The sequence below is a fragment of the Acinonyx jubatus genome, chromosome A3 (genome assembly GCF_027475565.1).
Source record: "Acinonyx jubatus isolate Ajub_Pintada_27869175 chromosome A3, VMU_Ajub_asm_v1.0, whole genome shotgun sequence".
Classification (NCBI taxonomy): Eukaryota; Metazoa; Chordata; class Mammalia; order Carnivora; family Felidae; genus Acinonyx; species Acinonyx jubatus.
The window spans coordinates 53,268,592-53,282,355 of NC_069388.1; the positions used below are offsets into that span (position 1 = coordinate 53,268,592).

At 47.3% G+C, this 13,764-nt stretch overlaps 1 protein-coding gene across 1 annotated transcript; it reads right to left on the reverse strand.

Moving 5' to 3' along the window:
• Positions 1-78: 78 nt before the first annotated feature.
• On the reverse strand, positions 79-11,551 carry ECRG4 (ECRG4 augurin precursor). Its single transcript, XM_027069390.2, has 4 exons — positions 11,125-11,551; positions 6,521-6,568; positions 4,354-4,511; positions 79-462 (listed from the first exon to the last, which is right to left on the reverse strand). The coding sequence occupies exons 1-4, from the start codon at positions 11,201-11,203 to the stop codon at positions 313-315; spliced, it is 435 nt and encodes a 144-aa protein (XP_026925191.2). The 5' UTR covers positions 11,204-11,551; the 3' UTR covers positions 79-312.
• Between the last annotated feature and the right edge of the window lie 2,213 nt (positions 11,552-13,764).

Consider the following 13,764-nt stretch of genomic DNA (forward strand, 5'->3'; position numbering starts at 1 on the left):
CAGAGAGCTGTCTCTCAGATGAGGCTTCAATTTAGGGAAAATCCAGGGACTGAAATCCACCCGAATGAATTCGGAGACTTGCATTTTTAACAAAATGCTTTTATTTCTATTTTTTAATGAAATGCGTTGTTAGGTACTTGCATGAAATATCAAAAAGCATTAATATTGTTTGTTTTAATTCACCCTTCCTGGTCGCAGAAAGGGGGTAGAAAAGATCTGCTGGAATAAAGCCCAGCAGAAGCCACGTGGTGCGAGGCAGTGAAGGGGGTGGGGTGGGGGGCGCTTTCGGCGCCAGTTCGCATGCACGGGGTGTTAGTAGTCATGGTAGTTGCCGATGGGTCCGTGCCTGGAGTCGTAGGGGCTCATCGCAGAGTCCTCGTCATAGTGACGCTGGTAAGAATCATAGTAGTCGTCCCCATTCCGACCTCTGTTTAGCCAGTAGGTGACGTCATCTTCAAATTTCTGGAGAAAAAAAGCACAACACAGAACGGATTGAAGGACACCCACTCCCCCTAGACCACATCTTCCCTCTGCCTTTTCTCCTTAGTGGCTTTTCTTCAATGATTAACAGCTCCAAATGACAATCACCCTTCGTTATCGTACTCTGTACTCAGAGGTGAGTACAGCCAGCTAAAGAGTACCGATCCAAGCCCTTGAAAACCTCCGTCCTGTGAGTTCTAAATGTACCCAACACTTAAACATTTTTCTCTTTTCTAGTAGATAAAATGGACGTCTCCCAAAGACGGCAATAACTTGGCCTGACCCGCGGGCACTGTGCACATCTGATTGTACTCATCTTACAGACACTGCCTCCTCTCCCTGTCCAGTCCTGTGCCTGGCCCACTCGAGTGCACAGAGTAGACGCTTGGTAAATTAAATCAACCACCACCGGGGCATGTGATAGCCGTGCGCAGTAGCAACGGTGACCGTTTTATACCCGTGGTGTAGGTTAGAGCTTGCACGGCTGTCCTTCTTCGTTCCACGAACACTTCTTAACTGGGCGCAGCCTGTCAGCCCTATGCGCGGCACCGGAGGGCCACCCAAAGCAAGTTAGGACAGATTCCCTGCCTTCACGAAGCCTACAGTTACTGAGATACACATGAAAATAGGCAGCTGCAATTAGCAGGAAGAAGGGGAAGAAGAACTGAAGTGATTGAGAAGCGTAGAACAACTTTCAGGTTTATAACTGGGGTAGCTGGTCTTTGACACCACTGCCTCTCTCAGAGGAAAGAGAGATTCTTTGTTGCTCACGAAGGTACAAGGTGAATGTAGATGCAAGCTCACAGATGTGGATGGTGACGACTCGGAGAGATATTTGGTGTGAGATTGAAAAGGCAGGGACAAGGGAAGGCTGACCTAGGGAGGTTGCAGGCTATCCAGAAGTTTGGGTCCAATTTTTCTCAAAGTGTGGCCGGTGCATCCCACCTCTAGGGATGCTATAAAGTGCAAGTTCTCAGGCACCCTTTTGCACCTCATGGATGGAATTTTCCGGTGGCTGGGTTGCAAGCATCTATTCCATAAGACTGCCAGTGAACATGCGTATCTGAGCGCTCCTGAGGCTGGAAGGCCCGGCTTCGGCCACGATGGTGTTCTCTGTGGCCACCCACTGGGGTGAGCGGTGGGTCAGCCTGTGCCATGCTGATGGGCACCACTCCGCCCCTCTGGCTCTGGCATGAGAATGAGAACATTTGCTTTCCCTACAATACTACAGCTTTTCCCATAGTGTAATAATCTTGTTCCCCAGTTTTTCCCATTTTATAATCTTGTTTAAGGTTTTGGCTTAAAAGATGTTTTCAAGAAAGTAAAAAAAAAAAATATTTTATGAATACAGAAATAACGCACACTCATATTTACAAATGGGTATGTGGGAGTGGGGCAGAGAAAAAGGGGGATTACAACTCCATTGCCAAAGACAAGCATAGCTGACATTTTGACGTTATTGCCTTCCAGTCTTTTCTGTGGCTAGTTATAATCTTATGGATCCTCACCCTTATTCTGGTTCTGTCATCAGTCATTATTTTAGCCATTTCTCCATGTTAAACTCTTTTTTTAAAATTTTTTTTAATATTTATTATTTTTGAGAGAGAGACAGAGGACAAGCAGGGGAGGGGCAGAGAGAGAGGGAGACACAGAATCCGAAGCAGGCTCCAGGCTCCGAGCTGTCAGCACAGAGACCGACATGGGGCTTGAACTCACGAACTGTGAGATCATGACCTGAGCCGAAGTCAGACACTCAACCAACTGAGCCACCAAGGCACCCCTCTCCACGTTAAACGCTTAGTAGACTTTTTCATGGACTGCAGCAAAGAAATAAATGCAAGTTACTACAACTGGCATGCCATTTTCATGTTCAAATAAGTACTTTTTTTTTTTTTTAATTTTCAGTGAGAATTCCAGGTGTTCCTGAGGATGCGGGTAGACTGGTGCTCTCCCACGTGACTCACGGGAATGTGCACTTTGACAGTGCTTACAGACCCTTACCTAATTCTGCCTTCAGCCCCAGTAACTCCACTGGAAAATGGAATACCAAGGAAGGAACAAACCAAACACAAGGACACAAGTAACAGTACCTGTCTTTTGGGTTTTGCGACTGTAAGTAAGTTCATCATATTAAGTGCTTAGACCCCTGCCTGGCACAGAGTCTGGATGTATGTGTTCAGCCTTTTGCACACGGAGAACATATATATATATATATATATATATATATATATATATATATATACATGAATGGAAAAGACATTGTAATACAATTACATGACTGCCTTCTAAGAAACCTTTAAAAATAAGGCTTCTAAAGAGTTTCATTTTTTTTCATCAATTTGTGGTGCTTTGTATACAGACACCCTCTGTGCACAGTACGAATCTTGGGTCCATTTGGAAAAGCCCTTCCAGCTCCCCCGGCTTGGAGGTGTCACCCTTCATCTTTCCGGGCACGCTTTCCGGCTGGGGGGCAGGGCGAGTGTTCTCGATGTCGCCGCAGAGCCTCCAGTCCAGCGCTCCTGCTGGCCACTCTGCACACTTGCTTCTGTGGAATCCGTGACCTTAACTCCCTTGCCACCTCACCTGTACCTGTTTCCTGCTGGGAGTCTCTGATTGTCAACATTCTTTTCCTTGGATTTCGTGAATACATCCACTCACCTACCTACCTCCTGGACGCAGGAACGGAGCCATCTTTTCCTGCAAATGCATTGCCAAATTTCCCTGAAAGCACATGCAAAGACCACCTCTCTTTAACAGCCACTTTTCAGGGGCCCCTGGGTGGTTAAGTGTCTGAGTCTTGATTTAGGCTCAGGTCGTGATCTCACGGTCATGGGATCGAGCCCCCAGCTGGGCTGAGCATGGAACCTGCTAGGGATTCTTTCTCTCTCTCCTTCTCTGTGCCCCTCCCCTCCTCATGCTTTCTTCCTCAAAATAAATAGACATTTTTTTAAAACTCACTTTTGGGGTGCCTGAGTGGTTCAGTCGGTTAAGTGTCCACCTTTGGCTCAGGTCATGATCTCATAGTTTGTGAGTTTGAGCCCCCTGTCTGGCTCTGCACTGACAGCTCAGAGCCCGGGGCCTCTTTCAGATTGTTTCCTTCTCTCTCTGCTCCTCCCCCCCTTGTGCTCTCTCTCTCTTTCTCTCTCTCAAATATAAATAAACATTAAAAAATAAAAAATACAATAAAAAGTTACTTTTCATCTCTTTCCATTATCCTCATGGGTCTGTGCATCAATCTTGTTGTCTCTGACATTTTTTGGAGGTAAAGCTGCAAATGTTTTGGGGAGGTTATAAATTATCTTAAAAACACCCAGGCACTCAAAAACACTTGAGTGCCTCAGTCGGTTAAGCATCCGATTTCGGTTTGGATCACGATCTCATGGCTTATGGGTTTGAGCCCTGTGCTGACAGCTCAGAGCCTGGAGCCTGCTTCAGATTCTGTGTCTTCCTCTCTCTCTGCCCCTCCCCTGCTTGTGCTGGGTCTCTCAAAAGTAAATAAATGTTAAAAAAAAAAAAAATTAAAAAAAAAAAAACACCCCCTGGGCAAAACTGTACAGATAAGTGAAATCGGATTCTGGATGAATTTAGGTCCCAGCCATTTTGGGCAGTGGCTTCTCTGGAACCCCACTTCCCAACCATGTTGGGAGAGACTCCCTTTTGGGCGTAGTGTGATGGAAAATTCTAGCTGATGTCCCTACATCTCAATGGTAATGTTATCCAATGCCTGGGTAGCACTTGACAGATAATGAGGTCTCCTACTTTTTGGAGTGAACTATGAAGACTACTTTTCTGTGCCATTTGCCCAAGCCAAGCATCTGTCCCCATGGTGCTGCTCTGCAGGGAGCCAGTCCTCCAGGGGCCAGGAATACCCACCGCTTCATCGAAACCCATATAGAGGAACTGCTGGTACCACTGCTGAACCTCTGGCCGAGTCCGGTCCCACAGCTGCCGTTTCTGGCGCTTCAGGCTGTTTAAGAAGTCTTTGGCCTTGTTCTCGTCCACCGCCACTTTCGTCTTAGGTGAAGCAGGTGCTGAAATATCAATACCCCACCCCCCCAAAGTACAAAGATTGATTTCTCTTCTTAGCGTGGGTGAATCGCTAACGAACATCCCACATCCCAAGCCCACCCCGCATTAGATGGTATTGACTTTCAACTGCATTCTTACATCACATGTGATGAAATACAGCTGCCCGTCATCTGTCTCCACACCCCTTGGTAGTAAGCTCTCCATTTGGGTGCAGTCACATAAAGGCGCACAGGGGAGAGAAGAAATGCAGCCCATTCCCTGCAGCCACTCACCGGGCCTAGACCCCAGGCCACTTGCAGGGGCTGGTGGCCCACCCCTTAGGCATTTAGGAAACAAGTAGATGTCTAGGGCCATAAAGGTGTATGTTCCTTGCACGTGCAAACAAGAGAGCGCTGTGCCTGATTAGGTGACCAGGAAGGAAAAAGAACTAGAACAATGAGCTCGGAGTGGCCCAGCCTGGCACCATGGCATGCTCTCACCCCGGAGAGCTGGAGCACACAGGGCCACCTGGGGTCACCCTCTGCGGGCCTCACAGATCATCGATGGTTCAACCGAGTCTCGAAAGGTACTGGCCCTTGCTTTAGCATGTGGCTTCTCCCAACATCTTCCCATTGTGGTCTCAATGGTTCAGAAGGCTCCCCTTCTGCAGGACGTGCTCAGGGAACACAGTTCTGCCACTGGGTCTTCCCCTGCTGTCTGTCCCCTCATCTACAAAACTGGGCTGACGGTCCCCATCTTGGTGGTGTTACGAAGGCTGCACAGGATAATGGGAGTGAAGTGTTCTATGTGTTCTTTGGTCACATGGATAAGTATCAGTGGATTTGTTTCCTCACTTCCTGCTCATCCCCATCTCCTTCAGGGCCTGTTGCACCCTTTTGTACACAGCAGGTGCTCAATATGTGTTTCTAGGTTTGACTTGAATAAAAGCTGAGGATGTACATCAGGACTCGTGATTATCTTAGTGGTCTGCTTGCTCCCACCTCTGACAGGGTGGCCTTTCAAGAGCTTCTGTCACCCCAGGTGTCCTGGAGGAGCGGGCTGCCCAGCACAGAGATAGGGGATGGGCCAGGGCCTCACGGGCAGCTAGAAATGCTGGGGAAGATGCTGGGAGCCCCTTCAGAAGCCCCCTGCCCCTGAAGGGAACCCCCAGGGCTCAGCATCCAGGGGATCTCTGGGGGGCTGACTGGGAAGCATATGAATAGCACCAGGGAGCCCCACATTGTCAGGGAGCAGGCTTCAGCCTGCCAGACTCTCCCGTTAACTGGGGCAGAGTTGGGGCGGGGAAGGAATATAAGGGATTAAAGGTTCGCATCAGAAATGTCACACTTCTAAATTTCTAAGAGATGTACACATTCTTCATTTTACAGGCAAAGATGACAGTTCCAAGGGAAGATGGCCTTCGTAAGACCACATGATTGGTCCAACTGATCTACCTGATTATGGTGAGCCTGGAACTCCTATTGTATGGCTCCCAACCTGTTGTGGTTCGACAACATTTTGGGGCCATCTATCACATTCCTTGGAGGAGTATTTTTCACAACAGGTGTTAGTGACAAACAGTTTTTCTGTTCAACCCTGCCCCCGGGGGCTGATTGCATATAGAATACTACAACAGTACCATTCTGTGTCTATTCCACCAATGGAGGTTTTATGTGCTCTAAAGGATATGCTCTAAATTTAGATACGTGCTCTACAGGGTATCATGGTTCTAAAATAAATAGCATTCAATTAACACAGTAGCACTGTTTCTTTTATCTTTGAGTCCACACCGACAGCTTTCAGAAAAATAATTTTCAAACATTTACTGGCAATAATATTTATTCAATGAAATACCACACACACACACACACACACACACACACACACACAGTAAGACCTTCAGATCTGCCAGCCTTTTAAGGAGTAAACACTTCTGATTTTCCAAATACAAGACCCCAGCGAGCACACTCAACATTGCCTTTCACTGCGCCCCATTAAGAAGGCAGCCATTATCCATGGGGGGTATACTTACCTTCCTGCTTTTGAAGCATCAGCTTGAGTTTATTCCCACTTACGCCACCTAATGGAATGAAAACAGAAATCATGTCAGAGTTGCACTGTACCCTTTACATTCTCAAGTGCAAAAATCTGAGTTGGAATAAAGCACCGCGTGCCCCTATCTTGTCTTGGCAACTTGGAGGTATCACAGTATTTGATGTTTGCTGCCTTCCCTGTCATGAAGGAAAAACAATTCAGGCTACTCACGGCTCAAACTGGTGACAATGACCATGGCTGACCCAGGGCATAACGATTTGAGATATTCCCTAGGAGAAGTGACATCATTCTTTCAAGCTCCTTGCGTCTTATTATGATGGCCGGTTGTCTGTCATATGTACCTTTCTGCAGACTTTCCCTTTTCATGGTATGGTAAATGGAATAATGCCTCCCACCCTCCAATTCATATCCACCCAGAACTACTGAATGTTTACTTATTTGGAAATAGGGCATTTTGCAGATGTAATCAAGGATCTCAGTTAACGGTGAAGGAGGTGATATCATGTCGGATGGATGGAACCTAAAGTCCAATGGCTGGAATCTTTGGAGGAGGGGGAGGGGGTACAAAGAAGGCAGCCATGTGAGGACAAAGGCGGGCAAGCACCATGAAGTTTCACTGTCATAAGCCGAGGAAAGCACTTCAGCTCTTTAAACATCCAGTCCAGGGGCACCTGCGTGGCTCAGTCAGTTAAGTGTCTGACATTGGCTCAGGTCATGATCTCACGGTTCGTGGGTTCGAGCCCTGAGCCAGGCTCTGTACTGACAGCTCAGAGCCTGGAGCCAGCTTCAGATTCTGTATCTCCCTCTGAGCCTCATCCACTCACACTCTATGTCTCTCTCTCTCTCTCTCAAAGATAAACATTAAACAAAAAAATTTTTTTAATCCAGCCCAGTTTTGTAAGGTTGCCCGGACCCTCTTTCAATTAGGCATTATCTATACCATTTTCTGACATGTTTATTCAGTTCTAAAAGTATTTCTAACCAGCCTAAACATTTTAACAGAAAATCACATGACTGGTCTGGTAGGACACCCTCCTCTGCTTGGTGAGCAGGTGTGAGGACCCATAGACGTCTCTGATCTTTAAGTGCTACATGTAGGTACGAGGCTTGTGCCTGGAAGGGATATCCAAAGCCCCTGGAAGAAAAACCCAGCCTCAGAAGTAGTGAACAGAACATAGCATGTTCAGGTGTAAGGAGCTGATCTGGCCCCAGGATGAAGGTGGTGATGTCCACCTTTCTAGGCAGGCCCTTAACCGCCCCATCCGTGGACAGGCCCCAAGGCCCGTGTTTGCATCTGCGAAGGTACAGTTTTCTGGGAATAGGAGCGATGTCTTTTACCAGACTCTCCAAAGTGTCTGGGACCCAAATAAGACTAAGAACCCCTGCTTAAAGTATTTACTATGTAATCGGGGGGAAGAAAACACATCCGTGACCAACTGGCTGCCCACAGCTGAGCTTTTCCTGCAGACGCGTTTTATGAGTGCACGCAGTGTTTGCAAACTTTGAATTGGAACATCTCTGTGCCCAAGTCACTCAGCCCACCCCATGGCCATAAAGAGCCATTTCACCTGCCAGCTAGCCCTCTGTAGGCATCTGAATTTAAGTGCTACCCAAGTGCCCTTAGAATAGGTATGCCAGCCAGGGAGCGTGGTTGGCAAGAATCTCTAGGAACCAGGGAATTTTTTTTTTACATCACACATTTATCACCAACAATCCTCTCAACTCCAAAATTGGGCACAGGGATTAAAAATAAAAATTAATTGCACTGCTAGGAGCACCTGCCTGGTTCCGTCAGTTAAGCGACTGACTCTTGATTTTGGCTCAGGTCATGATCTCACGTTTCGTGGGTTTGAGCCCCATATCACTCTCTGCGCTAACAGCAGGGAGGCCGCTTGGTATTTTCTCTCTGCCCCTCCCTGTGTGCTCCCTCTATCTCTCTCAAAATAAATAAAGAAATTAAAAAATTCGTTGCACTACTTAATAAAGACTTCCTGGTAACTTTCACTAAAAACATACAAACTTTGTGAAAATTTTCCCAAACCTTCAAATGATTTGCCTACAGATATTTACAATGTGTGCATTTAATAACTTTTTTTAACGTTTATGTATCATTTTTGAGAGACAGAGCATGAGCCGGGGAGGGGCAGAGAGAGAGGAAGACACAGAATCCGAAGCAGGCTCCAGGCTCTGAGCTATCAGCACAGAGCCCAACGCAGGGTTTGAACTCACGGACTGCGAGATCATGACCTGAGCTGAAGTTGGACGCTTAACCAACTGAGCCACCCAGGCACCCCTATAATGTGTACATTTAATATGGTATGTTAACTGATACAGTGGAATATGATTTGAGAAAAGGAGTCAGCAAATGATTTCCAGAAACACCTGTGGGACACAGATTAAGTCATAAAGTTTCCAATACCTAGGCAGCCCCCCAGAGATGGGATGAGTCGCCCCCAAGAGGTTCCCCATCAAGAGTAAATAAGCAGAGATGAGCACTTGACGGTGCTCCTATAGAGGGGATTATTTAATTAGATTGGAATGGGGCTACTTTTAAAGGCTGTACCTTAAGAATCATCCAACCTTAACAGTCAATAGAGAAATCTATGAACACATTTGCCAAAGCACACAGGTCTGTTTCTTGGCACCATTATTAGCATTCATTAATATCTTAACATTCGTCCATCTCTAACAACAGCGTGGCACACACAGAATTAAGTATTGCCCCTCCATCTGTTTGCCTTCTGTAAAAGCACTTGACAGTAAATGAGTGAAATGTGGCCTGATGTTGAAATAGACATTGGATGTTGGCATCTGCCCTGCTGCTGCGATTTCTTGCAGCAAATGTGTGTCACTACTGTTCCAGAAATGAGAGCCTCACCAGACCTCAGCTCTACAACAGAAAGGCATGGAAAAATCCTAAATTATGAATTATTAATAGTTGCCACTGTGCCAATTACTACACCCTGAACTACAAATATTAATACATATAATTGGACACCACATTAAATTTGTTTGAAGAAAAAAATAAAGAATAACCGAATAGCTGTGAATTTTTTCCAATAGTATGGAATTTTTTTTTTTTACTCCTACATCATCAGTCACTGTATCTAGATGGTGATAATAGGCACTCCTGAATTTATTCAGCCTGACATTAGATCTCCCAGCAGATGCAGAATTGCAGGATGTCCCTTTGAAGTTGCTAACTATTAATAAATTGCTCAAGAAGGAGCAATGATCATTTTCTCCACTTAACGTTTTCAGGTGTCATAAGGAGCCACCTTGGGGACTTGATGTATGTGAGGATTTTCATTTTATGTCATGAAAACTTTCACATTCCAGCTCAATGATGATAATATTTTAACCGACACTTTTCACTACGTTCTTGGTATGAATGAAATAAAATACAGGTCTAAAGAGGGAAGGTTTATAGCAGGTGCTCACTTGCTTTATTCAGATGTGCTTCTGAAAATGGAAGGCACAGAGGAGGCGGGGCGGATCAGTCATGTAATGAGAAATTATTGATGAGCCTCCCCTGTGGTTGTAACTTAGAAGCAGTTTTCCTGACTTGAACAGGTCCCCTGCTGTTCTGGAGACCAGGGGCTCTGTCTGACCTCAGGGCTCCTGCAGCAGGCTTCCTCCCCCCATCCCCACCTCCCCCACCCCCCCAACCAGGAGTTTGGTTTTCTACACCTATTCTGAAAAAGCAAAGTGCAGAAGCTGAGCCATCAAAGGTGTCTTCCATTGTCATTGCCAGGGCCCGGCCACTCTGTGGTGGGAAGAGCACCCATCTCAGGGTCTTGGGCCAGCACTTCATGCCTTCCAGCCCCAGTACCCTGAGCAGATCTGAGATCACAATATGCCTCGCAGACATGTGAGTGTCAAAAGGGCTCACGCATGCACGAGGTCCCTAGTGACACATAAAGGATCCTCAAGTGGAAGGTAGTATTGTCAGGACAAAACCCTAAGGTGGGGTCTGTGGATTCCCAAGGTTCAGATGCCTGCACATCCACCAAACTGCTTCATCTTGGGGGGTATGTATGAACATGCTCCTTTTATAGGCAAGGAACCTGGAATTTTCAACTGATTCCCTGAGGGCTCCCTGAAGCACAGAAGGTTAAGCATTTCTCCTTTAAGAGCATTTTCCCTGTCTGGGTTGTGAGGCCTGCCTGCAGTTTTGCAGACCTGGAACTTCACTGGGTTGCCAAGCGTGCCCCCCTCCCTCCCCCGCCCTCCTTAGGGAATTGTCTGGAAAGGCATCTCCATAATGATGCATTCTGGCTCCCCTCAGTCCTAGAAGGCCCCACTGCCTAAAGCTCCCAGTACCCCTCTGCCCCTTAAGTTAGGGTCAAATCACTTCTTGCCCCTCCATGGGACCTTGGCCCTCACTCTTTCCCAAGGTGACCACCCTTGTCCGAAACCTGCCCTTGGCCCTGGTACTCTATCCGCCTGCCGAAGCGCGCCACTCCCACTTCTGCCAGAGCAAAACCCTATTACCCATTGGCACTTGCTGGGACTCACGGTCCCTCGGTCCTCACCCCATCACCCATCTCCCTCCCTGGCGCCCTGACGCTGCCGACATACCTGGGCCCAGGCACAGCAGCAGGAGTAGCGCCAGCGCGGTCATGGCCAGGACAGTGAGCCGCGCGGAGGAGGCGGCCATGGCTGCAGCGGGAGGGCAAGAGAGAGACGCGCACCGGAGAGCCGTCGCACGAGAGGGCTGGGCGCACAAGGACAGGGGCGCAGGCTGGCGGGCGCTCCCTACATTCCAGCCGGGGCGGGACCTGTCGGGCGGGCGCCGTGCCAACGGGCCAGGGGCCAAGCGGCCGCTCGGAGAGCCACCGAGCCCCCCTCCCCGGCCACCGCTCCACAGAGGCGCCTCCCAGGCCAGTGGGAGACGCGATGCTGGGGCCACCGAGAACCCCCGGGCCAGGGGAAAAGATGGGGGAGACGGCTGGCTCTTCCCCTTTTCACTCCGCGCGAACACTTCCCTTCCTCCCCTTCTCTCTCCCTCCAGGGCGCAGGGCCCGGCTCCTGCCTGGGCTTATAAAGTGGCCTTTGGAATTTCCTTAATTCCCCGACGCTGCACTTAAAGATGCCTTTGGCGGTGCTATGTTTTGTGATATTTTGAAAGATTCCACAGTCTGGGTTCAGAACTGCAGTTCAGGAAAACTTTGCCCCCCAAACTACTCTGAGAGAAAAGCCTTTCAGAAACCGGGAACCTGGTGAACGTGGTAGGTGTTCTCAGGACAAATGGGTCCCTTTATGCGTCCTGTAATCTGCGCGCTTGAAAGACTTAAAGGGAGGCCCGGAAGCGACCCCCACAAGTGCCACCCCAGTACCAGGCCTGTGCAAACACAGAGGACACATACTAGGCAATACTGAGTGGGGAAGGAAAACAAAAACAAAGTTGTCGCAACTGATTTCGAGCAGGTCACCTACATTCACAAAATGGCCATGATGTGAAATTACCTTCAGGGGCCCTTCCCACCTAAGATCTGCTCTGAACTCCTCCGTGGACTACCTCTCTACCTGCTTCCTCACTTTTTATACCTTTCCCTGGTCAGTGCCTACTATCTCGCCATAGAATTCGCTCTCCATGTAACGCAGTTGGATTTCCGCAGCAGGCAGTGAGAAAGAAGTACGTTAATTTTGAGCTAGAGAAGGCAGATAGTGGCCTGCAGAAGAAAGAAAAAGCATGAAGTGTGTCAGAGAATCACAAAACCTTGTGCTGTCCCGGCTTCCCAAGGTGCCAGAGCGAGCCTGAAAGGCGGGCAGGGAAATGCTCACAGCCCTTAGGGGAAAAGGAGGATGAAAAAAGCAACAACAAAGGTGATGTAGTTACTTTTGCGCAGGGACGAGAAATTTACTATCAGGAAGAAAACCAAAGGAAATAAAAAGCCAGTGTTCTGTTTGGCTTAGAACATACATTAAAGATGTTCATTGTAATCTTTCCTTTCTTGTGGAAATCATCCCCCCCCCCCACTCAGTGCCCCTGTATTCCAAATCTCCAAGGGAATTTGCTTCTAATATAACATTTAAATTCTCTCCTCTTAACTAGGGTCTGATCAAAACTGAGCTACCGCAGCCAGTAGGGACAGCAGTCACATCTCTGGACAGTTTCCTTCTTCTGTCTTTTGGATACAGACCTACATTTCATTCCCTCACCCATCCCTTCCCATTTTCAGCTGAAAATGCAGAGCAGTGGTTTTATTTTTTTCTTAATTCCGAGATCCTAAGGGGGAAAAAAAAGTCTGCTTTAATCAGCTCTTACAGTGGTAGCATTTAAGACACAGCGAATATTGAATCTTAATTTTTTATGAGCCTATATTTAAAAAAAAAAAACCACCCAACCTTGATTACTGTTTTAATATAGAATTGGTAGGGCAAATCAAGGATCCTACAGAAAAAAGTATTTTAAAGTAATTGCCATAGGTGAGAAGAAGATTCCTTCTTCTGATTCCTTTCCCCGGGGAAGGGATGGAGGTGAGCTCACTCAGGTGCCACCTCCAGGCTGCTCCAGCCAACGTCCTGGGGGACCAGGGAACAGCAGCATCTTTCACGGGGAGGGCTGTGGTAAGAAGACATTGCCAGGAGAGTAGGCTGAAGCTCGGTGTATACCTTCTAACCACACAGATAAACATGATCGTGTTTACTTGAGAAACAAAAATGGTTTCCAAAAGATTTTATAGTTCCCGGGTAAGTGGGATATTACACACCAAAATTATGACCGATTTCTTCAGCTCTGCCAATCATAGAGACAGCCTCTTTAGGGAAAATGAAAATATAACAATATAGAAAAGTGTGGAGATCAAATATACGACATCATGATCAATAAACATTATCAACCCTCCAGGGGTCCTTCCCATCAATCCCCACCCCATAAGTAATGTGCCATGATACTTTGGTTTGAAGCAATCCTCTTTGTTTTTGTTTTGTTTTGTTTTAGTTAATTTATTTATTTTGAGAGAGAGAGAGAGAGTGGGAAAGGGGCAGAGAGAGAGAGGGAGAGAGAGAATCCCAAGCAGGCTCCATACTGTCAGCCCAGAGCCCAGTGAGGAGCTCGAACTCATGAACTAAGATGCAGCAGCTAAGATCATGACCTGAGCCGAAACCAAGATCCAGACACATATCTGACTGAGCCACCCAGGTTCCTGGAGGCAATCTTCTTTGAAAAAATATTTCATTGGTATTTCATTTTCATTTTGAAAGGAAAGAAAGAAA